Here is a 25,377-nt window from a genome sequence, read left to right as displayed (position 1 = left end):
GAGATTGTTGGTCATGATGAGTTACCGTTCACCGGTGAGTCGGCAAATCCATGTTGACAATAAATTTTGATCGTTTGCCTGAGTGAAGGGCAAAATTTTAACGGCCTCATAATACTGGCCGTGAGCGTCACAAAGGCTGAGAGGCAACTTATCAAAGGGAGCTTCCAGAGGTTTTGTATGTGATGCACGTTTCATATGCCTAGGGCAATATGACAATGTGAGTGTTGACTCGGCCTAGTACTTGGCATTATGGATTGTTGGGGGAGCGTAGCTTCCCCCCCCAAGTGCATGAGGACCTTGGCGGATGACGGCCGACCTCGGGCGGCCGAGCTCGGTGCCCGACTCTGGAACATCCGACCCAAAGAACCCCCGACCTCGGAAGTCCGATCTCGCCGCCCACCTACCACGGTTGCGTCCCGCCGAAGTCCAATCAGGGGCCATACTCTGCCACCGCCTCCGGCATTTAATGCGCATGCCCTCTGCAAACCCCCGACTCACTCAACAATTAATGTATGTCTCCGGCTTACTCAACAATTAAAGCGTGTGGCTCCTATTGTCTACGGATCCTCAGTCCTCACACGGCAAATCGGCTCGGCAGTGTCCAGTCAGCCGTGACAACTCTCTGATCCCGACCTCATCTCCGACATCAAGGCATTAATTCGCCTGATCGTGCACTAACTCGAGCGACGTGCTAAGTCGTACGGCGACCTCGCCTCATCACATCATGATGCGTCACAGAAATGCTCTCCCAAGTGCAGGAGAATCGCACAAGTAGTAAAATCTCGGGAGTCCGAGGTCGAATCCTCAGGGAACGAAATATATATTAGATTATTTAATATAATTTTAGATTAATTAATTCAATAAATTTGTGGATAAAGATGATGTTTTGCAAATAGAAAATAAATCAGTAAACAGAGAATTAAAATTTGGATAGATTAAGATAGTGTAGGGATCTGGGATCCCCCTCGATGATATTTGATGAGAGCACAAAAGTGCGACCTACATGTTACTAAAATTAGTGTTATTGTTAACCGATAATGATAAATTCACTGGATTAATATTATATTTGGGTTTAACATAGATTAGTATAAATTAGAGATAAAATGCACATTGAGTACAAATTTGACTTCAAATCGGGTCCGAGTCGGGTTTGGGTCCGAATCGGGTCCATTTCTTTTGTGCTTTTGGAAAATAATTTTGGGCAAATCTAAATTGGCTATATCATAACTATAAGGTGCTGGGTGACCCATGACTTGAAAGAATTGCACTTGACCTCTAGCCAGAATAGATGACCCGTCTACAAGCCAAATTTCATATCACACTATTTTTTTCTATATGACTATTGGATGGAACTTGGTGTCTCCCAGCTCCTTCCAACGTAGCTATCCTCCTTCCCTATTCAAGCCGTGATCCAAGCTCCCAGCGATCGCGTCCGGCTCCTCGCACCAGCCCGCCTCTCAACCAAGGTCCAAAGAAGGAATCCCGAGCCGGAATCCCAGCCTCCGACGCCGCATCCGAGCTCCAACGATCATCGACGCCTTCCTTCCGTGATCCCGAAATCCCAGCACCATTTTCGCTCCTGCTGTCCGCGTTTCTCCCACCGCGTGCTAGCAGCCCACCTTCCGCTTCAGCTCCCAACAGCACCCGAAGAAGGAAGCCCCAGCGTCCACGGCGTCCTCCCATCGATCTCGGATCGCCTTCCATTCCATGTGCGATCTCGGATGATCGCTTCCATTTCAGCGCGTCCCCAGCCGTGATCCACTCCTCCGCATTTTCTCCCAGCAGCCGTCCACGAAGCTTCCGCCCGTGATCAGCGATCCAGCCTGCTCCTAGCGCCCGGATCTCGTCCGTGATCGACTCCTCCCCGCGTCCTCACCGCGTCTGCCATCTCCCTTCCGCATCAGGCATCCGTCCGCGGCTATAAGAGGAGAAGGAAGAAGAGGAAGGGGGGTGTGCTCGGTTTTGGGGTTGAGGCCAAGAACCAGGGAAGGAGGGAAGAGCTCGGCTGGTTTTTGTCCAAGGAGAGGGGAACGTTCTATTTGTGAGAGAAGAAAGAGGGGAAGAGTAATGCTCTGTTTTCAGATTTGAAAACAGAGCATCACGCTTCCTTAGTTTTTTTTTTTTATTGTTTTTGTTGTTTATTTTTTTAGAAGTTATGTTTTTAATTTGTGTATTAGTGATTTTGAGCATTATGTTGTTCCTATTTCTTTAGTTTAATTGAGAGCAATGTTTTAATTTTTTAGTAAGAGTTTTATTTTGAAACATGTTATTTTGGGGTTTTTAGATTTAGTTTAAATAAGAGTTTTATTTATGCTAAAGTTTTTAATTTATGTTGTTTTTAATTTCCGTTCCTCAGATTCTGTAATCTTTCTTTAATACATTAAAATTTCTTTCATGAAATTGATGTTCTAGTCTTCAATATTCCTAGCACTGTTTTCATCCATTTTAGTTCAGAGCTTTCTTTTTTATTAAATATATAAATGCTTTTTAAATCTAAGTATATGTCCTCTAGTTGATTTTAATAAAAAATAATTCTCTGGTAGACCAGGAAATCAGTCAATATCCCCGACATAATGTTTTTTCTTCCATCATTCAAAAGTCGATTTTGAATCCGAGTGAATGTTCTAATTTTTATGCAACTCCAATCGCCTCCCTGTGGATCGACCTCTTACAACCGCTATTCTTTGAGTAGAACAGGTAAGAGTAAAAATTTAAATTTAACTTTTGTTCGTCGGTTCTAACAACGATCTGTTTAGCATATTTTTAGTTAGACACGAAAGGATGAACAATATTATTTTCAATAATTAAATTCTGCGATTCTTGATTAAGGATCAATCAGATAGAATAGTTCTAATCATGGAGTATACAATTTGAAAACATGAATTCAAGATCTAAGCATTTATCGTGCCGATTACGTCTACGACAAATCAAACATCGAAACAATCCATGAATCAAGAAATATAAACCATAAAAGATCTATCTCATAAATAAACATGCAAGAATCAAAAACATATGAATAGATGTAAATCAAAGAGATCAATTGTTCAGAATTTACTTGAAAGAAAATAAGACATCAAAGGTTCCTCCATCACCCTTCACAAGATATCAGCCCTCCATTAAAATATTAGCCTCTCCCTCTTTTTTTTTTTATTTCTTTTCGGAAGAACAGGGCATGCCCTGTTTCTTCCTTTTTTTTTTTTTCACAACAGCTGATGCTCTATTTTTCGAATGAGGGATCCCCCAGCTCTTTCCCAGCCGAGCAAGATATATCCAGCTCCCTCCCTTCCCTTCTCGCACCAGATGAAGATGAGCGGACCGGATGGACTTTTGAGGCGTTGATCGCGGGATGAGGCGATCATCCGGGATGCGGATGTTGGCTGGCCGCGAGATACCTGGACGCAGGATCCTGCTTTGATGCTGGAATGGAGATCTGATCGCGAACGGAAGGAGGATTGGAGCTGGGATCTGTTGGAATGCAAGGAAGATGAACCGTGGACGGTTGCGGGATGATCACACGCGCTGGGAGAAGCTGTGAATGCGGAAGAGGTGGACGACTGCAGGATGTTGGGAGGTTGGGTAGCGAACGGATGGAGCTTGAGATGGAATTGGGACGCGGAGATGCTCGGGAGATTGTGGACGCTTGGCATGCATCGTGGGCTCCGCAAGCATCGTGTGTAGGATCTGAAGAGGCTGGGACTCGGATGGATGAAATCTGGAGATACTTGCAGATGGCTGCAATGCTTTACGGGTCCTGGGATCACGGTTGGATGCTTGAAGGAAGCTGGGACGCGAACAGATGCTGAGATACGGGATGCTGGGAACTCGGCTGAACACGTGTACTCGGAAGCTTGGATGCGGAAGCTGAGATCTGGGGGGTTGCACGCTGGGATGATGGGCTGCACGCGGACGCTTGGGATGAAGTGGGAGAATCACAAACGGGTGCACAGGCTGCTTTGAATTGGCTGCAGTGAACCTGAAAGGCTGAACTTAACCTCTTTCTAGTATGCAACTGGGGTTGACCCATACGGTTGGCTGGTCACATATGGTGATGCATCTTTTTTTGGACCCAATGCATATTTTAACTTTAATTTACGATCACCTGCACCCCACAAAAATATAATATTAATACAGCACTTCTATCATTATTTGTTAGCAATAATACTAATTTGAGTGATGTGTAGATTGCACTTTTGTGCTCTCATCACACCCCCCAACTAGCTTATTGCTAGTCTCTAGCAATTAACGAGCAGATAATAAAATGAGAGTGCAAAAGGTGTTGGTTGATCCTTTGATGTTTTATTAGAACTAATTGCATAAAATTAAGATAAGTACTCACTTTCGTAGGAATCACGATTGCACTTAGCATGTGCAACAAGCCGTTAAACCCCTAGGTTACCCTAGTGGACGAGTGTTGTCTCGTGAGGGTTTTCAGGGATGTTATCCACAAACATCATGAATTATATGACATGAGATTCTAATAAAAAAAAAATATGAGATAAATCTTAAGCTAATACACATGTAATTAATTGATATTTATTTTCAAGCATGGCTACTGTCAAAGCAAGGAAATATAAAAGTGTAGTGTGCATCAAATCGCATGACTTTCTCAGAGTACTAATACCTCCACCACAATAGGGCACCGCCTGAGTTTTAGGTGCACTACTCAAGTTCAAAAGTGTTTTCTACAATTTATTAGAACCTGATCCATCAAATTTTCAGAATATCACATGTTGTCTAAATTTGTCAAGAATGGTTCGCATGTAAAGAAAGAGCTATCAATCCCAACTAAACAATCCGGGTACACAGAGGTCCAATACAATGGAGTCAAACCAGCTATTACCACATGTCACTGGGTTCAGCCTGACCAACTCATACATGCTTATTATTATTTCATTCTTTTTTTTTTTTAATACCCATAACCTCATTAGGCTCTAGTAAGGTCTATGTAGCGAGCTTTCAGCCAATGAACCCCGATCCAGTTGGCTTAAGACATTAGGTGAAACACCCCTCGGGCTTAATTACTCGAACCAGACTACGCCACGAGGCTAGATTTGTCATCAGAAGGATTTTTTTTTTATAATTATGCAAGAAAAGAGAAGATAGACTGAACCATATAGGTATTTTTTATTATATATGTGACTGCATTGTGACTATAGGTCAACCAAGGTCGGATCATAAGGCACCTAAGTAATCTAACTGGGATATTCAACCTCTATCTTTATGTGAAAACCAAATCATGAACCTTATGGTACGAACAAGGATACTCGTACTTCTTTTACGGATAAAGCTAACAAAAATGTAGTTAACAAATGTGAACTCCTGAGGCTTTCCTATTGTCATTAAGTACACGTGTGGGGATCTAATAATAGGTCTCTGATCAGTCATAGTATGCATGTGTTCCTTGCCTTAATTGTTGCACAAACTCAATATGAAAATACATGTGCATTTGCTCAGAAAAGAAAGTAACAGAATAAATCAAATGCAAAAACAAGTTTTTTTTTTTTGATCAAAATATTTTCCTCCCCCCAACTTAAACATTGCATTGTCCTCAATGTAAAAAAAATGCAAGAAAACTATATATGAGAGACAATAGAGAAAATAATAGAGAGAAGAAGAATACCTTGAGCTGTTGATTTCCAGAAAAGAAGACCTACAAAATAAGAAGAAAACTAGAAATAAAAGAAAAAAATAATTCTAACTAATATACACATACCTTGGCCTTCATGTTCAGTCATAAGAAGGCTCCCCCAAGGAAAAGGAGTCCTTTTCATCTGCAAAATTCTCAAGAAAAGATTTTAATCTGTGTCCATTTACCTTAAAAATTGTGCCATCCTGTGGATTCTCAATTTCAATTGCCCCGTGTGGAAAAACCGTTTTTACAATGAAAGGACCTGTCCATCTTGATCGTAACTTTCCAGAAAACAGATGTAAGCGAGAGTCATACAAAAGAACTTTTTGTGCAGGTTCAAAAGATTTTCTTAGAATTGAGTTATCATGCCTAATTTTCATTCGTTCTTTACAAAGTCTAGCATTGTCATACGCATCCCGACGAATTTCATTCAACTCACTTAGTTATTTTTCTGGCTAAACCAGCATCTGACAGTTCAAAGTTTAATTTTCTAATGGCCCAATACGATTTATGCTCTATTTCAACAGGTAGATGACATGCTTTTCCATAGACTAGCCGATACGGGGACATACCAAGAATAGTTTTATAAGCTGTACGGTAAGCCCACAATGCGTCAGAAAGTTTTAAAGACCAGTCTTTGCATGATGGATTCACTGTTTTCTCTAAAATTCGTTTAATCTCCCGATTGGCTAACTCTACTTGGCCACTAGTCTGCGGGTGATAAGGAGTTGCAATTCTATGAGTGATACCGTACTTTCGTAACAGGATCTCAAAAGGTTTGTTACAGAAATATTTTCCCCCATCACTAATTATAACTTTGGGCATCCCAAATCTAGAAAATATGTTTTCTTTAAGAAATTTTAAAACTGGTTTGTGGTCATTTGTTCGACAAGGCACAGCTTCTACCCATTTGGACACATACTCAACACCAACTAAAATGTACTCATCCAAAAGATGGTGGGAATGGGCCCATGAAATCGATGCCCCACATGTCAAAAATTTCAATAGCAGTAATGGGCTGAAGAGGCATCATTTGCCTACGAGTTAGACTTCCAACACGTTGACATGGGTCACATGTCCTATAGAACTCGTGGGCATCTTTAAATAGTGTAGGCCAATAAAAACCACATTGCAACACCTTAGCTGCCGTTTTCTTAGATGCAAAGTGTCCTCCGCAAGCACTGGCATGATAAAAAGAGAGTACACTTTGTATCTCATGATCCGGAATGCATCATCTAAAGATTTGATCATTGCAATACTTGAACAAATAGGGGGCATCATAATAATAACTCCTTACTTCACGCAAGAAATTGTTCTTATCATTCGATCCCCAATGCTCCGGCATCCGGTTCGTGACAAGAAAGTTTACAATATCAGCATACCATGGCATAGTAGAAAGTGCAAACAATTGCTCTTCAGGGAACGAGTCCTTGATGGGCAATTGTAGCACCGAATCATTACAAACTAGCCGTGATAAATGGTCAGCAACTATATTTTCTACTCCCTTTTTATCTTTGATAGTGATGTCAAATTCTTGGAGTAGAAGTATCCATCGTATTAAGCGTGGTTTGGCCTCTTTCTTATCTAGCAAATATTTTAGCGCTACATGATCCGTGAAGATAACAATAGGAGCACCAAGGATATAAGAGCGAAATTTGTCTAATGCAAATACTACTGCAAGCAATTCCTTCTCGGTGGTGGTGTAATTCATTTGAGCATCGTTTAAGGTTTTGCTTGCATAGTAAATGACATATGGCTTATTATCCTTGCGTTGTCCTAGGACAGCTCCTATCGCATAGTCGCTAGCATCGCACATGATCTCAAAAGGTAATGACCAATCGGGTGGTCGCACAATGGGTGCAGTGCTAAGCATAGACTTCAATTTTTCGAATGCCTCTTGACAGGTTTCAGTCCAATTGAACGGTGTATCAAGGGATAGGAGGTTACATAATGGTCGAGCTATGACACTAAAGTCCTTGATGAACCTCCTATAAAATCCTGCGTGACCCAAAAATGATCTAACATCTCTAACCGTCTTGGGTGCAGGTAGCTTGACGATTAAGTCAATCTTAGCTCTATCAACTTCCATGCCCTTCGATGAAACAATATGTCCTAGGACAATTCCCTTTGGCACCATGAAGTGGCATTTCTCCCAATTCAGTATCAGTTTCTTTTCTATACACCGAGCTAAGACAGCTTGTAAATATAATAAACAATCATCAAAAGAATCACCAAAAACAGAGAAATCATCCATAAACACTTCTAAAAATTTCTCGTTCATATCTTCAAAAATGCTGAGCATGCATCTTTGGAATGTCGCAGGTGCATTACACAACCCGAATGGCATCCGACGGAAAGCGAATGTGCCAAAAGGACAAGTGAAGGTAGTCTTCTTTTGATCCTCAGGTGAAATTTCGATTTGGTAGTACCCGGAATAGCCATCGAGAAAACAATAGAATTTGTGTCCTGCAACTCTTTCCAGAACTTGGTCTAGGAAGGGTAGGGGAAAGTGATCCTTCCTAGTGACCAAATTCAATTTTCGGTAGTCAACACACATGCGCCAACTCGTCGGAACACGAGTTGGGACTAGTTCACCCTGCTCATTTTTGACTATCGTCAGACCCGACTTCTTAGGAACGACTTGAGTAGGACTTACCCATTTACTGTCGAAAATTGGGTAAATAATACCCACGTTAAGCAACTTGAGGACTTCTGCTTTAACCACATCTCTCATCGTAGGATTCAACCTGCGTTGCATTTGCCTTGTGGTTTTGGCATTGTCCTCCAAATATATCCAGTGCGTGCAAATTAAAGGGCTAATCCCCTTCAAGTCAGCAATAGACCATCCTAAAGCTCCCTTATAACTCTTTAGAACACCAAGTAATTTTCTTTCTTGGGCATGATCAAGATCAGATGAGATGATTATAGGGAAAGTGTCCTCGGATCCAAGAAAGGCATACTTGAGTTCCTTCGGTAAAGGTTTCAACTCGAGCTTAGGTGTTTGTTCATGGGATGGTACTATCTTTGCTTTTCGAGGTGGCAACTGTTCAAATTTCTCTACTCTCGGTCTCCATCCATTGACCATCATGACATCCGAATTATCTAAAACAGGTGGGACCACATCATCAGCAGTTGCTTCAGAACACCAATCTATTAAACCATTGTCGGCCGATTCAGTAAATGTTTCTTTTAACAAATATTCTTCCGTAATGGTTTCAACCCATTCAACTTCTTTACTTTCTTCATGATCACTGGGTTGTTTGCCTATACTAAAGACGTTCAGTTTCAAGGTCATATTGCCAAAAGAAAGCTTCATGACACCATTCCTACAATTGATCAATGCATTAGAAGTTGCAAGGAATGGACGTCCTAAGATGACCGGAATCTGAGATGGTGAATTGGAAGCCGGATGTGTATCCAGTACGATAAAGTCGACAGGAAAATAGAACTTGTCTACTTGGACCAACACATCTTCGATAATTCCTCTAGGAACCTTCACTGATCTGTCAGCAAATTGTAAGGTCACAGCTGTTGGCTTCAACTCACCCAAACCGAGTTGCTCATATACCGTATATGGCAACAAGTTCACACTCGCTCCTAAATCTAGCAATGCTCGCTCAATCCTAAAATTGCCAATGATGCACGAGATAGTTGGGCAACCTAGATCCTTATATTTAGGAAGAATGTTATGCTGTAAAATTGCACTCACATTTTCAGCCAGAAATGCCTTCTTCTTGACATTTAAACGACGCTTGACAGTGCACAAATCTTTTAAAAATTTTGCATAGGAAGGCACTTGTTTGATTGCATCAAGAAGAGGTACATTGATTTTTACTTGCTTAAAAAGCTCAAGAATTTCAGAGTTTGGTTCAAGCTTTTGCAAGGGCTTTAATCTTTGTGGAAAAGGTGCAGAAAAAGGACATTCAATTTTTTCAGTAGATGTTGGTGCTTCAGTTTCTTCATTATCCTTTTCTTTTGTCTTTAAAGGGTCAGAATCAGGTATGACTTGTGTTTGTTCTGGGACCGGTTGGTCAATAACCTTTCCACTTCGCAAAGTTATTATACTCTTCGCTTGTTCTTTATGCGAAGTTGAAGATGATGCATTGCTACCGCCGTAGACTTGAGGATTAGGTTGTGGTTGAGCTGGTAGCTTACCTTTCTCTTGAGCACTTAAAGCAGTGGTCAGCGTTGTCAGTTGATTTCTTAATTCATCATTGATTTTAGCTTGACCTTGCATAAAAGATTGCAAAGTTTCTTCGAGACTGGATTTTTGAGGGGGTGCATGTGCATAATGAGGTTGCAGAGGTGGAGGAGTTGGGTTATATACTTGTTGAGGTTGGTCATTCCTCCACCTAAAATTTGGATGGTTCTTCCATCCAGGGTTGTAAGTACCCGAAAAAGGATTATTGAAAAATTTTTGATAGGTATTCATAACATTGGCCTGATCTTGCAAGACTTCCTTGAATGCAGGTATTGTGGGGCAATCAGTGGTGAGATGGCCAGGCATCTCACAAATCCTACAACACTCACTGTTATGTTCTACGGTCTTGACGGGTTCAATCCTTCTAAGTTCAATTTCCTCTACCTTCCTAGTAAGGGCTGCCATTTTAGCCTGAATATCATCCTGAGTACTAAGGTTGTAAAGGCCCCCGTGTCCAACGCTAGTAGGCTTAGGTAAGGGTTTATTCACTCTATCCCCTGTATCCCATAATTGTGCAGTCTCTGCGAGAGAATCTAAATAGTCCCATGCCTCATCGGGTTGCTTTTCCAAAAATAGACCATTGCACATAGTCTCTATAAATTGTTTTAACTGTGGAGACAACCCTTCGTAAAAGAAACTAATGGTTCTCCATGTTTCAAACCCATGATGAGGACAAGAGAGAAGCAAATCTTTAAATCTCTCCCAGTATTCATAAAATGTTTCATGGTCTTTTTGTTGGAAATTACTAATGTGCCTTTTCAAAAAGTTAGTCCTTTGTGCAGGAAAGAATTTTTTTAGGCATTCTCTTTGCATATCATGCCATGTTCCTAGCGATCTAGGTCTCAAGGAGTTCAGCCATGTTTTGGCTTTATCCTTTAAGGAAAAAGAAAACAAGGTCAATTTAAGGACGTCTTCCGATACATTTGGCACTCTAAATGTGATGCTAATTTCCTCAAAATCCTTAAGGTGAAGATAAGGGTTCTCGGATTCCATTCCATGGTACTTGGGCGGCAATTGAATTACTCCTGGTTTGATTTCAAAGTGTCCTACATTTTCAGGAATAATCATGCATGAAGGTTGACTAGTTCTAGTGGGATGTAAGTATTGTCGAAGTGTCATAACTGGGGGTCTACCTTCATCACCATGGTGACTTCCTACATCATCAGGAAAATTTGCCATCTTACAAGGTGTGAGATACTGCGAAGGAATTTCAAGGATGTGTCCTAAGGGATGATCTAAAGTTGTACGACTTAATCGACCGGTGTCATCCCTATTCCAACCTAGCATACAAAATTTAATTAAATTTTTTTTATGTTTTTGTTTTTTTTTAAAAAAAATAAATATAAATATAAGTACCAACTAAAGATACCCTAAAACTACACCCTAAAACAAAAATCTATTCACAATCAAACATGCAACTAAACATTACACCTCAATTTCTAATGTTTTTCTTAAATTTCTAGACAACTCCTAACTAGTTTGAAGAGGGCACCTAAGCCTCCAATCCGGTCTAATGAACCGAGTTGACCAGGTAAGCTCCCAGGTAAGTGGAGGGGTCACGATGCGTTCGCAAAGGTCCCACTTAAAACCCACTTGCCTCGAACAGATGAACTGTCTCCCTTATAGGGACAAAGCTTGCCTAGACATCAACTAAGCCACAGAGCGAAATTGGTGCAACTTTCGGTGGTCTTCATCCTATTGAGCTCGAATGTCCTTAGGGGCCAACGTCTAGTTGATTTTGGTTAAGCTTAGGATATTTATGTAATGGGGTGATTTTTGGGCTAAGGACGAGTGATGAAATCCCGACCTTATCTTTTTAAATGAGTTCAGCCCTTAGAATATTTTATGCTGATGCCTTATACTATATGCAACAATCAAGAGATTTTTTTTTTAATGTTTTATGACATGACATTAAATTTCATTGAATAAGTGATCAAGCAAATTATTTATTTTTTTTAAATTTTATGAGTTGAAGTTTGAAATTTGAATTCTGAAATTTGAAATTTGAAATTTTAGGTTTTTTTTTTAAATTTTTTGAATAATCACCCTCGATCTTTTCTTAAAGTTTTTTTCTTAAATTTTCAATTAGCAACAAGGGTTAATGAGATATGATAACAATAAAATTCTGATTCTAAAATAATTAAATACAGAAAATTTAAAACAGAAAGCAGCAAGGTTTCGTATTAATCTAATGGTCCTGCAAATAATTAATCTCAGAATGTCAATCAGACCGTTCGGATCAAAGAAACACAGGTCCTGCACCTGACGACCAAATTTGAGTTCAATCAGACGGTTAATTACTTTGATATCAGAGTTTGATGCAGACTGTGCAGGGAATAAAAAAACAGCAGTAAAGAATTTTTTTTTTTTTGTTTTCGAAAGGAAAAGACTAACTATTAAAGTACTAATTAAATCTAAAATTATACTAATAAATCAGCCGTTCCCCGGCAACGGCGCCAAAAACTTGATGCGTCACAGAAATGTTCTCCCAAGTGCAGGAGAATCGCACAAGTAGTAAAATCTCGGAAGTCCGAGGTCGAATCCTCAGGGAACAAAATATATATTAGATTATTTAATATAATTTTAGATTTGTTGCCCAGATAGACAACCCAAGAGGGGGGGTGAATTGGGTTTTAAAATAATTTAGATAATTAAAACGATGTGGTTGATTAATTAAAAACTATTGCAAGTTATTTAATTAATGCTAAGTGCTGTGAGTGATGTGAGGGGAAGACGAAGAGAGACAATCCAATGCAAACACAGAGTTTTATAGTGGTTCGGAGCTACCCCTTGCTCCTACGTCCACTCCCCAAGTCTCTCTTGGGAATTCACTATAACCCCCTTGGATTACAGTCGGTTGTTTTGCAAGCTCACAACCAAACTTGTTGTTTTACGAGCTCACAACGAACTCGGTCGGTTTTCCCAGGCTCACCGACTAGAACCAACCCCGATTGTTTTCCCGGGCTCACAATCAAACCCTTACACGCGTTGGTTTTTAACTTGGCTCACCAACCAACCTTAGTCCCCTTGATTCAATCCCCCGATTGAACCAAGTAAATACAAGTTATAGAAGGAAGGGAAAATAAGCTTCTCAAAAGCAGATGTAAAACAATATAATCAAAAGAGGAGTTTAGAAGCCCTCAAACGCTTTTAAGCTGAAGTAGAGGAATGGCTTCTTGAACTCCGGTCTCCTCTCGAATGTGTAGTCGACTTGAATGCTGGAGGAGAAGGCTTTAATTCCTGGGAAGATGTAGATGGAGCTGTAAATGCAGATCTTCCCTTTTTCGTTGAAGAGCACGTTGCAGAGCTTGAATCCTTGATTAGTTGGAGTGGAATAACTGTTCTCCCTCTTGCTACAGTCTTCTGTGGCTATTTAAGCCAACCCCCACGGAAACTAGCCGTTACACTGCTTTTTCTGCCCGTTCTGCACACTCTGCGCAGCCTGACAATATGACCGTTGGTGGGTTGGAGTCGACTCGCGCGATCAGGAGTCGACTCGGCTGTAGCGGGAGTCGACTCAAGCTTTTCCGGAGTCGACTCGGCAACTGTTCCAAATTTGAATTAAAGTTGCCGTCACGACTGGGAGTCGACTCGTCTTGACCCGGAGTCGACTCGCCAACTTCTGGAGCTGACCTGGCAATTTTGGAGTCGGCTCATCCACTGAAGTCCGTGGATCCAATTTTGAATTTTGTCCACTCGAGTCGACTCGACTGTCCTTGGAGTCGACTCGAATCTCAGAGCCCGAACTCCCGATTCTCTGTCTTTTGGCTCATCCAGTCTTGGAGTCGACTCGAACTTCCTTGGAGTCGACTCGGCTCTCAGTTTCCGAAAGTTGGTCTTCTGCCTTTTGACGTGAAGCTTGTCTTGGAGTCGACTCGAGCTGTCTGGGAGTCGACTCGAATCTCAGAGGCAGTAACATGGTTTTCTGTCTGTCGATGGTCGCACAGTCTCGGAGTCGACTCGCGTATTGCGGGAGTCGACTCGAATCTCAGAGTCCATAAAATGCTCTCTGACCTTTTCTTTGTGTACGGCTGAGAGTCGACTCTTGCTTTCTCTGGAGTCGACTTGCCAACCATCGGAGTCGACTCGCGTTCCACTGGAGTCGACTCGAATCTCAGACCCGAGAAACTGCTCTCTGACTTTTCTTTGTGTACCTCTTGGAGTCGACTCTTACTATCCTGGAGTCGACTCGTTGAACATTGGAGTCGACTCGCGCACTTCAGGAGTCGACTCGTTGACAGGTTCTGAGATGAGGCTTTCTGTTCTTCTTTCTGTTTTCAGTCGGAGTCGACTCGTACTAGTCTGGAGTCGACTCGAGCTCGTGCCAGTGAACTTGATACGCTTGGAGTCGACTCGTGATACTCGGGAGTCGACTCGAGTCTCAGACTTTGGTTCAGCAGACTTCTTAACTTATCCAAAATACTATGAACCAAATCTAGAGACACTTGGACAGGATTTTCACTGAAACACTCAATTGAATTCATTAGTAATCACAAGATATACTCAAATGCTTTGAGCTCATCAAAATCAAATGGGGTTTTAATCAATCACTCCACAATCTCCCCCTTTTTGATGATGACAAAACTTTGAGTATATGTAAAATGACTTGCTCAATAAATAATAAAATAAAATCCATAAATGAATTCAAATGTCTAATAATTTAATTTATCCAAGTTTGAAAGGAGTGAAACAGCAAATTTCGGAGTTAAAGCTCCCCCTTTCATTTGGAATTATATAAGCCTTCATATTATGCAATCAATTGTTTGGCTTATATGTCATTAATGATTTAGCTTGATTAAAATTCAGATTCTCCCCCTCAACATATGCATTCAACTATGTTTTGATTCTCTGAATTTCCTTTTAATGCTTTGAAGTTTTTGAACTGAATTTTTTGTTTTTAGAGGAAAAATCTGTCAATTTGTTCTTGAGTAGGATTCAACTAATCTCCGAATATCCCTTGAATAGATTCTGGAGATTACTCCATTAGGAGCCCCAAAAGAGAGATAATGAGCCTCGAGGTACCGAATCCACTTAGAACAAATTTGTGTGTCTTTTTATTGATTTCCATTGATTTCTTTTACATATTTCATCCATATTTCTCCCCTTTTACATATTTTATACATATTTCTCCCCCTTTTTGTCATCATATCAAAAAGGAGGTAATCACACACAATCAATGGCACAAATGGCACAACCAATCATCAAATGGCACAGAAATGAAGATAAGATGTCTACTTATTGTATTGATATGAATGTGAATACATTTGAGCATACAATAAGTAAAGCAAAACAATACAAAACAAAACAAAAAGAACATCTATGGTCTCCTCGAGGATGAAGATCCCCCCCTCGAGGATGTATCTCCCCCTCTCGAGGATGTGGCTCCTCCTCTCGAGGATGGTGCTCCTCCTCTCAATCGGCTCTGCTCCATGAGGAGGGTGACTGCATCTGTAACATGTCCGAGCTGCGTGATGATAGACGTGGTGGCTCTGCTATATGTAGTGGAGAGCTCTGTCACCGACGCCTGAAGCCCAGTCACCGATGTCTGAAGTGCGTCCAGCTTGTCGATGAGTACATTCGCCAAGCGCTCGGCCCCCTCGGTGGTGGTGTGCATGTCACGACCTATCTCCTCTCGCATCTGTCGAGTGGAGCTCGTGACCTCACTCATGCTGTGGAACTGGGCCTGGACCAAACTCCGGACATTGTAGATCTCTTCCCGTACATGAGCCGTCATGTCAGTCACGGCTGTCAAGGAAGGGACCAACTGAGAAGATACGGGTGCAGGAGTGGGAGCAGGCACCGCACCTCGGAGCTCCCGAAGCAGCTCATCCCTCACCTCTCTGACTATCTCCTGTCGCAGCTCCCGGAGCTGCTCAGGATCAATCCGGACCGCCATAGAGGGTGGTGCCGAGGAGGAAGGTCCGGCGGAGGTGGTAGGAGCAGGAGGAGTGGATGGGAGGTCTGGATGGTCTGGAAGGTCTGGGTAGTCTGAATCGGGCTCAGGACTAGGTGAAAGTCTGGTGGTCTGAGCGGTGAGGGTAGACTTCCTAACCCAGATCCCTTCTCTCTTCCGAAACCCCATCCTGTGCATGGTCCCCGTACACAAGCGATCTGTCCATCACAATGCACGAGAGGGTTCCCTCTCAGGAATGGGAATCTCGTACTCCCTAAAGAGAAGAGTAAAAATCATGCCGTATGGGAGGGTGAGCCTAGGTCTATCTAGGGGCTCACACATATACCTATATATGAGTTTGGGGAAGTTGACCGGGGTGTCCTGAAGAATGTAAGACATAATAGTTAGGTCCCTCTCATTTACAAAATCAAATCTTCCTGTCTTAGGGAAGACAGACCTGGACAGAATACTCAAAAGGATTCTCACTTCAACAGGAAGTGAGCTAGCAGATACCTCGTCTAGGGGGGACTGAGGTGGATGCCCTAAGACGACCGTAAGGGCCTCAACTCTATCCTCAGGGTGTGCGGGAGCCACCCCTACTAGTGGAAGGTGGAGGATGTGGCCAATAAGATCATCCGTGACAAACACAGGGACACCGGCTACTGTGCCCTCGATACCCCCATCTCCCCGATGGACGGTACCGTAAAACTCTCTAACGAGCCCTGGATATGTGGGGAGGTCCAATGTAAGGAAGAACTCTAAGCCCTGGACCCTAAGTCTTTCACCTATGGTGAACCCTTCCCGGGAGAGGAAGTCGAAATCGACATACCTCCCGGTGGAGACGACCTTCCCGGCCAATGGCCTCGCGGGAACCGCCCTAGGCGGGGAACGAGCCGGAGGTGGTTGCCTCGCGGGATCGTGCCGCGCCTTGGAGCGCCGCTCGGGACCGGCCTCGGGACGGGACCTCTTCCTAACCACGGTCTTACGTGGCATTCTGACCTAAAATGGAATGAAGAACCTAAAGGACGGAGAAGGATCGACGGAGGAAGCTTGGGACGGACCGGAGACGACCTAGGAACGGACGAAAACCCTAAGAACCGGTGAAAAATCGACGGAAAAAGGGTTGGAGACGATCGGGGACGACCTAGGAGTCGGCTCTAGGGCTTTTTGAACAGTGGCGGCTTGAGAGAAAAGTGTTTGCGAAACGACAAACCTAGGGTTAAAAAGTCGGATCCCGACTGCGAGTCGACTCCCCTGAGTCGCGAGTCGACTCGACCTCGAGTCGACTCCAGAATATGCGCGAGTCGACTCTCCTTATGCGCCTGTAGACTTCGAGTCGACTCCCGACAATGTGCGAGTCGACTCCCCCTCAGCTGCCATCTTTGCGAGTCGACTCCCGCAAATGCGCGAGTCGACTCCCCCTTAGGAGCCGGCTCTGAAACTTACTCGAGTCGTCTCTAACCTTGGCACGCACCTAAAAGTCATGCTATAACCGTGCCAAATGAGGGAAAATCACCTAATTATGATCTGATTTGATGATCATTGAAAAGAAACTCTATTTTAACCGCATTCTAATCATCAAAATCAATTAATCTAGTGGAAACTCCCTCTAGGATGGATCAATCACTCCTAATCCCCTCCTAAGCACGCTAAACCTCTCTTCACTTAGGGGTTTTGTAAAAATATCTGCTAATTGATTATCAGTACAAACAAATTGGAGTGACACATCACCATTCAATACATGATCTCTTATGAAGTGATGTCTTATCTCAATGTGTTTAGTTCTTGAATGTTGAATTGGATTTTTAGTTAGATTTATGGCACTTGTATTATCACAATTAATGGGGATTTTATCTTGTTTAATGCCATAATCTTTTAATTGTTGTTTAATCCACAAGATTTGAGCACAACAACTCCCGGCTGCCACATATTCAGCTTCTGCAGTGGATAATGCAACCGAGTTTTGTTTCTTGCTAAACCATGAGATTAGGTTTTCTCCTAGAAACTGACACGACCCGCTGGTACTTTTTCTATCAAGCTTACATCCAGCGAAGTCTGAATCTGTGTACCCTATTAAGTTTAGGCTAGATTCTTTAGAGTACCTGTTGCCCAGAGATGGTCACCCAAGAGGGGGGTGAATTGGGTGTTTTAAAAACTTTTTGCCTAATTAAAAATAAAACACACAAATATAAGAACTAAAATAAAGATAAAGAGATAAGAAGAGACAACCACAAACACACGGTTTTATAGTGGTTCGGAGCCTTCACCGCTCCTACATCCACTCCCCAAAGCGCCTTTGGGAATTTCCACTATAATCCAAGATTACAGTACGGTAGTTTTGCGAGTTCACTACCCAACTCGTTATTTTACACCGGGCTCACAACAAACCCTAAAACCCCCAATTTCTCTTAGGCTTGGGACGCCTTTCCCTTGTTCCAAGTCCCTTGACTGGAACAAGCACCACAATAAAAGAGTTTACAAAAGGAAATAAAAGCTCTAAGAAGCAAATATAACAATTATGAATAATGTAACCCGGAAGAATCCTTTTGCCGTTGGAAGCGTGGGAAATGTTGATTCTTCCGAGGTGGAGTGCGTAGGGTTGAGTGTGAGCTTCGAATCCCGAGCGCACGAGAGTGGTTGAGCTTGAAATCGCTTGGGAGACTTGAGAATACTTGATTTCCTTCCTTGAATGCACTCACTCCCTTGAGCTTTTCTTTCTAACTTCTCTCTTGAATGATCTAGCTTTTTGGTTGGTGAAGAGTTGTTGAGAACCACTTAAGAGGTCCCTTTTTATAGCCCAAAAAGCAAATATAGCCGTTAGAAACAAAAAGAGAAGGATTTGAAATTCAAACCAAACCTGAAAAGCTGTCAGTCGCGTCCCAGGCGCTCCGGGGACGTCTCCGCTACAACGAGGGACGTCTCGCCTACAGGATCTTACTTTTTATGTTGTCTGGGGTCGACTCGGCACTTTACGGGGACGTCTCGGCTTGTCTGCACTTTTTGAGTGGGGACGACTCCGCTGCCTTGGGGACGACTCCGCTTCTTTATCTCCGAAAGACATGTCCTCTGGAATTCCCTGAGAGAGTCGACTCCGCTCTTTCAGGGGACGTCTCGGCTCGTCTGCACTTTATGCATGGGGACGGCTCCGCTGTCTCAGGGTCGACTCCGCTGCCTTATCACCGAAAAAAAAAACATTCTCTGGAAAACCCTGAGAGAGCCGTCTCGGCTATCTTGGGGACGACTCGGGAACTCTCCTTTTTACCTGCGGGGACGACTCGGCGTACAGTGGGGACGTCTCGCGCATATCTCTTGAAAACTGCCTTTCTGCCGCCACTGAGAGAGTCGACTCCGCTACTGAGAGAGTCGACTCCGCTAACGCGGGGACGACTCGGCAGGTGCCGGGGACGTCTCCAAGTGTGCCAGTTCTTCCTGTTTGTGCCAGAGACGTCTCTGAAACCATCAGGAGACGTCTCGGCTGTCCCTGAACTTTTTCATTAACTCAAAATGTTCTTCAATGAATTCATAAAAATTATGGGAACTTGCCTAGACATTTCTTAACAATATTCTAGATAAAACACATGAATTCCTTAATTAAATTGTTAAGATATAATGGAATTATGCTCTAGTGTTTTGTATTCATCAAAATCCATTAGGGGGTCAACAATCTCCCCCTTTTTGATGATGACAAAACACTGAGTATATGCAAAATTTGAAATTTAAACATATACACAGTATTTGATCGGATGTACAAGTATAATATTTTGGCCTAGATACAATGTGCATCACTCAATTCAGTTCTTTCCTTGTGCATAAGATTGATCTTATAGTTCTTAAATGATTTTGGCATATGAACTGAGTTTGAATCAAGTTAAAATGAAATATTGATGCTGAAGATAATTGAAAGCTAGATTCTTTTTGACTCCCTCTTTCTTTTCCAGAAGGGCAATTATCTTAAAATCAATATTCTTCAATTTTATCTTTCCTAATTCAACTTTGGAGTATGATTAAAAATTTTGCATTCCATATTCAATATCCATGTCTACTCCCCCTTTCAATATCTCCATATTCAATATCTATTATAAATTTTGCATTCCATATACTATCTACTCCCCCTTTTTGTCAGCAACATGAAGGGGACAAATTATCCTTAGGTGCTTAAGACTCAATTTATAGTGGAATTCAGCATTCATTTTACTCAAGGATATTCAAGTTGTGCTCCCCCTGTCCAAGTCATTTCTATTAATGTATTCATATCACTCCCCCTTTGTTTTGGAATTCATTTCAGACTTATCTTTTAGTTTAACATAGTTATCACAAGATGTGCTCCCCCTGTTTTATGTGCATTGTTTCTTTGTATCAAATTTGAACACTCAAGGTATGTGGTAAGATTTTTATGGCATATCATACAATCACATACACAATCACAGAAACACATACGCAGAATTAGCAATGTACACAAAGTGTTCAAAAGAGATTGTATTCATTCATATGTCATCATAAACCTTTGAAGTCAGTACATAGTCAAAAGAAGAAATCATTACAAGTATTGATTTCTAATACAAAAGGTGTTTCAAAATAGCCTAGGATTTACAAAAAGAAGATCCTACAAGATATCCATCATCGGCGACGTTGCTCATGGGGCCTACTAGATGTACTTTGTGCATAAGCCTTACAAGCTGCATCTATGAATGCATTGATGGAATCCATGAGGGTCTTAAATTGATCTCCCTGTGACTTGTGGAAACCTGCCACAAGTGCTTCAAATTCTATGGTTGCCATTTCAATTCTCCCTCTGAGTTGGGCAACCAAGGTGCCCACGTTGCCATCTGGTTTTGTCAGCTCTTTGAGACTCTTGGAAATGCTCTTCAAGCTGTCCTTGAGCTCTAATGATCTGATGGTTTGGGTGGCACCCATACCAATTATCTCTTGTGTTGTAGCTTCAATCTGACTTCTAATATCCTTCATCTCTTGTAGAAGCCCTTCATGTGAAGCTCTGATGGGGGCCAACTCTGTGGAGATCATGGATCTCATCTCCTCCCTCATCTGCTGGCAAATGGCAGATGCTAAGGTGCGCATCTGATCTTCTGATAGGAAGGAGGGCCCACTGACTGGAGGAAGTGGTGGCATGGACGTGGAAGGTCCAGCTGAGCTGGAGGGAATATCAGGGATGTTCATGTGGCTAGGTGGAGGAGAGTGATGGTCAGACTCATGATGTGGGATTTCAGGCTCTATGGTTTGTGCTTTTCTTTTTGGAACCTTGACCCACGACCCATCTATCTTATGAAACTCCATTCTTCTCATTGTGTCCTCATTATAGTAGTCAGTGTTTCTCAAGGCCTTTGCAGGTTCATTTGTTGGAATGGGAACCTTGAAGTGTTTAAAGATTAAGGTAAAGATCATGCCATAGGGTATACTAAACCTAGAATACCTATGACATAGGGCAATGTAATTTAGCATGAGTCTAGGAAGGTTTAGAGGGATCCCTTGTAGGATATGATGCATAATAGCTAAGTCTCGCTCCGAAACAAAATCGAAGCGACCGGTTTTGGGAAACAAGACCCGGTTGACAATACTTAAAAGTAATCTCATTTCGGCGTTTAGGTCTTGGGAGTTGACAACATCAAGAGGGCCGCAGTCCTCTTGTCCTAACAGCAGATTTAGGGCTAATTCCCTTTGGGGAAGTGAGGTTGGAGCCTCACCGTCCTTAGGGATTTGTAGGACAGTGGATAGGACATCTTCATTTACTTCCACTAATGTCCCCCGGACACATCCAGTGTACCCTTGGTCCCCTAATGCCATATTGCTAAAAAACTCTCTAACTAGGCCGGGATAGGTCGAGGTATTTAGTGTGCAAAGGTGCTCCCACCCTTGAGCTCGGAGTTTCTCTCCAATAGAGAACCCCTCATGATCTAAAAAGGAGAAATCGATGTACCTACCAGTCGTGACTGTGCGATTTGCACAGGAAATCGTCGTGGTCGGCGGAGCAACCGGAGGAGAAGGCGCGGAGGGTTCTTCCCGCCGTTCCTCACCGTCGGCCGCTACTCTAGGTCGCCTCCCACGGGTTGTCCTAGCTTTCTTTGGTGCCATGGATGCTAGGGTTTGTGATTTAGAGCAAACGGAGGCTGGGATTTGAGGTGGAGAGCAAATGGAGGCTAGGGTTTTCCGTTTTGGTCGGGAATGAGGGAGAAAGCTCGAGTCGGCTCGAGCGATTTCGACCTATTTAAAAAGCCCTCATTCGGTCCCCGAGACGTCTCCGCGACTAAGGCGAGACGTCTCCCCTTGGGGGGACGTCTCTGCGATTTGCCAGAGACGTCTCCGGCACTGAAAAATTTCAGACTGTATTCTATCTTTTCCCAATTTTGTTTAATTACCCTAATCAATATGATCTCTTTTGATAAACTTAGAGTGAATTTGTTTGTGATCCTCCCCCTTAATGATACAACCTATAATAATTTGATAATTTTTTTGAATTATTAATATTGAAATGAGGAATGTTTGACCAAATTTCGAATACCTATGAAATAGGTTCTGAAAATATCTCCATGAAGAGTCCAAGGGAGGGTAACCATCCTCCGGAAAGTCAAACAGTTCGTCATTTAGCTTAGATGAATTCATGTTTTCACTTATGTCTACCTTGAGGTTGATTACTAGTTTGAGTAGCAAAGTAATCCAATACAAATTCAACTCATTTGCTAGGATCATACAAGCTCAAGGCATTCCTTAAGAAATTGAATCTTTCTTTACAAAGGGGCTTTGTAAAGATATCAGCTAATTGATTTTCTGTACATACATATTCAATCATCACATCATTTTTCAGCACATGATCCCTAATAAAATGATGCCTAATCTCTATATGCTTTGACTTAGAGTGTTGGACAGGATTTTTTGTTAAATTAATTGCACTTGTATTATCACATTTAATTGGTATATTATCCATTTTGATACCGAAGTCTTCAAGTTGTTGCTTAATCCAAAGAACTTGGGCACAACAGCTTCCAGCTGCAATGTACTCAGCCTCAGCTGTAGACAAAGCAACTGAATTTTGTTTCTTGCTAAACCAAGAAACCAAATTGGCACCCAAGAATTGACATGTGCCACTTGTGCTTTTTCTGTCGAGTTTGCACCCGGCAAAATCAGCATCGGAATAAGCAATTAAGTTTATGTCAGATTGTTTAGAATACCATAAGCCTACATTAGATTTCCCTACTAGATATCTAAAAATTCTCTTAACAGCTTGCAAGTGTGATTCCTTAGGACATGCTTGGTATCTAGCACACATACAAACACTGAATAATATATCTGGTCTACTAGCAGTAAGATAAAGTAGAGAGCCTATCATACCTCTGTATAATTTGCAGTCTATACTTTTACCTTTTTCATCTTTGTTTAGCTTGCAACTTGAGCCCATGGGTGTGCTGATTTCCTTTGCATCCTTCATCTTGAATTTTTCCAGCATTTCCTTGATGTATTTGGACTGACTGATGAAGATGCCTTCCTCTGATTGTTTTATTTGTAACCCAAGGAAGAAGTTGAGCTCACCCATCATGCTCATTTCAAATTCTCCCTGCATAAGCTTGGCAAACTCTTGACAAAGACTATCATTAGTAGCACCAAAAATTATATCATCCACATAAATTTGTACAAGCAATAAGTCATTTCCTTTTCTTTTAATAAAGAGGGTTTTGTCTACATTTCCTCTCTTGAATTTGTTCTCAATTAGGAAATTACTTAACCTTTCATACCATGCCCTAGGGGCTTGCTTAAGTCCATACAATGCTTTATGCAATTTATAAACATAATCTGGATGTAAGTGATTTTCAAAACCTGGAGGTTGTCCTACATAAACTTCCTCCATTATATAGCCATTTAAAAATGCACTTTTTACATCCATTTGATAAAGTTTAAAATCCATGAAGCATGCATATGCTAAAAGTAGTCTAATAGCCTCTAATCTAGCAACATGAGCAAAAGTTTCGTCAAAATCTATTCCTTCCTCCTGATTATATCCTTTGGCCACTAGCCTAGCTTTGTTTCTTATTACTATTCCATCTTCATCTAGTTTATTTCTATACACCCACTTGGTACCTATAATTGAAACATTAGGGGGTCTTTTCATTAGAGTCCAAACTTCATTTCTTTCGAATTGATTTAATTCCTCTTGCATAGCATTCATCCAATTATCATCTTTTTCAGCTTCTTCTAGTGATTTAGGCTCTATTTGTGATACGAAAGCAAGGTAATTACTAGTGTTTCTTAAAGAGGATCTAGTTCTTATACCTTGTGAAGGATCACCAAGGATTAGATCCTTTGGATGACCATGTGCATACCTCCATTCTTTAGGAAAATCTTGAATTTTTGATGGAGGTTGACCTTCTTCATCTTGCTGATTTGTATCTTCCTTGACCTCATCCTCATGTTGTTTGTCTTGTATGGAGAATTCCTTTATTCGGTCTTCAAGTATACCTGCATCACCATCTTCTTCTTTTCTAGAAGAATCTCCATTAGTTTCATCAAAAACAACATGAATGGATTCTTCAACAACGAGAGTTCTCTTGTTGAAGACCCTGTATGCTCTACTAGATGAGGAATAACCTAAGAAGATCCCCTCATCTGATTTAGCACTAAATTTACTGAGATTGTCCTTTCCATTATTCAAAATAAAGCATCGACAACCGAAAACATGAAAATAACTTATATTTGGTTTCTTACCTTTTATCAATTCATACGGTGTTTTCTTTAAGATGGATCTAACTAAAGCACGATTTAAGATATAACATGAGGTATTTATTGCTTCAGCCCAGAAATACTTTGGTAGATCCGATTCGCACAACATGGTACGAGCCATATCTGCTAGTGTGCGATTCTTCCTTTCTACCACCCCATTTTGTTGGGGTGTCCTAGGTGCCGAGAAATTGTGATTGATACCATTTTCGTCACAAAACTTTTCAAAGTGTTGATTTTCAAACTCGGTACCATGATCACTCCTAATTGCTTTTAGTTTAAGATTGAGTTCATTCGAAACCTTATTATGAAACTTGACAAAAGCGAGAAAGGACTCATCTTTGTGTGCAAGAAATGAAACCCATGTAAAACGTGAAAAATCATCAACAATGACAAGACCAAATTTCTTACCCCCTAGACTAGCAGTTCTAGTGGGTCCAAACAAATCCATGTGAATTAGTTCTAAGGGTTTTGATGTTGAGACTATGTTCTTAGACTTGAAAGAACTTCTTGTTTGTTTCCCTAATTGACATGCCGCACAAATTTTATTCTTTTCAAAGTCTATTTTTGGTAGTCCTTTGACTAGATCCTTTGTGATCAATTTAGAGATTAAATCCATGCTAGCATGCCCTAACCTACGATGCCATAACCAACTAGTCTCATTGACTTTGGGATTCATGGCTACAAGACATTGGCCATCCCTCATGGTGAGATCATCAAGATCTACCATGTAAACGTTTCCATGCCTATGTCCTGTGAGTATGATCTCATTATCAATTGGACTATTAATTATGCATAGTGATGATTCAAATGACACTTTAAAGCCCTTGTCACAAAATTGACTTATACTTAATAAATTATGTTTTAGTCCATTAACTAACAATACATTATCTATAAATGAGGAGGGTGATATGGAGATTTTACCAACACCAA

The 25,377-nt window shown here is 41.6% G+C and overlaps 1 protein-coding gene and 1 pseudogene across 18 annotated transcripts in view; both read left to right on the top strand.

Annotated features, from left to right (window-relative positions):
• Nucleotides 1-25,377, top strand: part of LOC113461511 (uncharacterized) — a 137,457-nt gene that overhangs the window by 66,977 nt on the left and 45,103 nt on the right. For 6 of the 18 annotated variants that reach the window (XM_089925745.1, XM_089925761.1, XM_089925748.1 and 3 more), the window contains one exon: nt 1,368-2,567. The exons of 6 other annotated variants lie outside the window; for them this stretch is intronic. In XM_089925745.1, the coding sequence (XP_089781871.1) occupies nt 1,368-1,810 (443 nt within the window). In that variant the 3' untranslated portion in view covers nt 1,811-2,567. Of the gene's footprint in view, nt 1-1,367; nt 4,656-6,156; nt 7,624-7,951; nt 8,014-14,795; nt 15,098-25,377 lie in introns of those variants that run through there. 6 more of the 18 variants (XM_089925754.1, XM_089925753.1, XR_016396625.1 and 3 more) reach the window with 5 other exon arrangements.
• On the top strand, nt 10,489-10,586 carry LOC120109352 (small nucleolar RNA R71; annotated as a pseudogene).

This window comes from Phoenix dactylifera, chromosome 10 (assembly GCF_051530095.1).
Source record: "Phoenix dactylifera cultivar Ajwa chromosome 10, Ajwa_hap1_PhDact_Kaust_v1.1, whole genome shotgun sequence".
NCBI lineage: Eukaryota > Viridiplantae > Streptophyta > Magnoliopsida > Arecales > Arecaceae > Phoenix > Phoenix dactylifera.
Note: the sequence above shows the minus strand (reverse complement) of the source record. Positions and strands in the feature narration are given on the sequence as shown.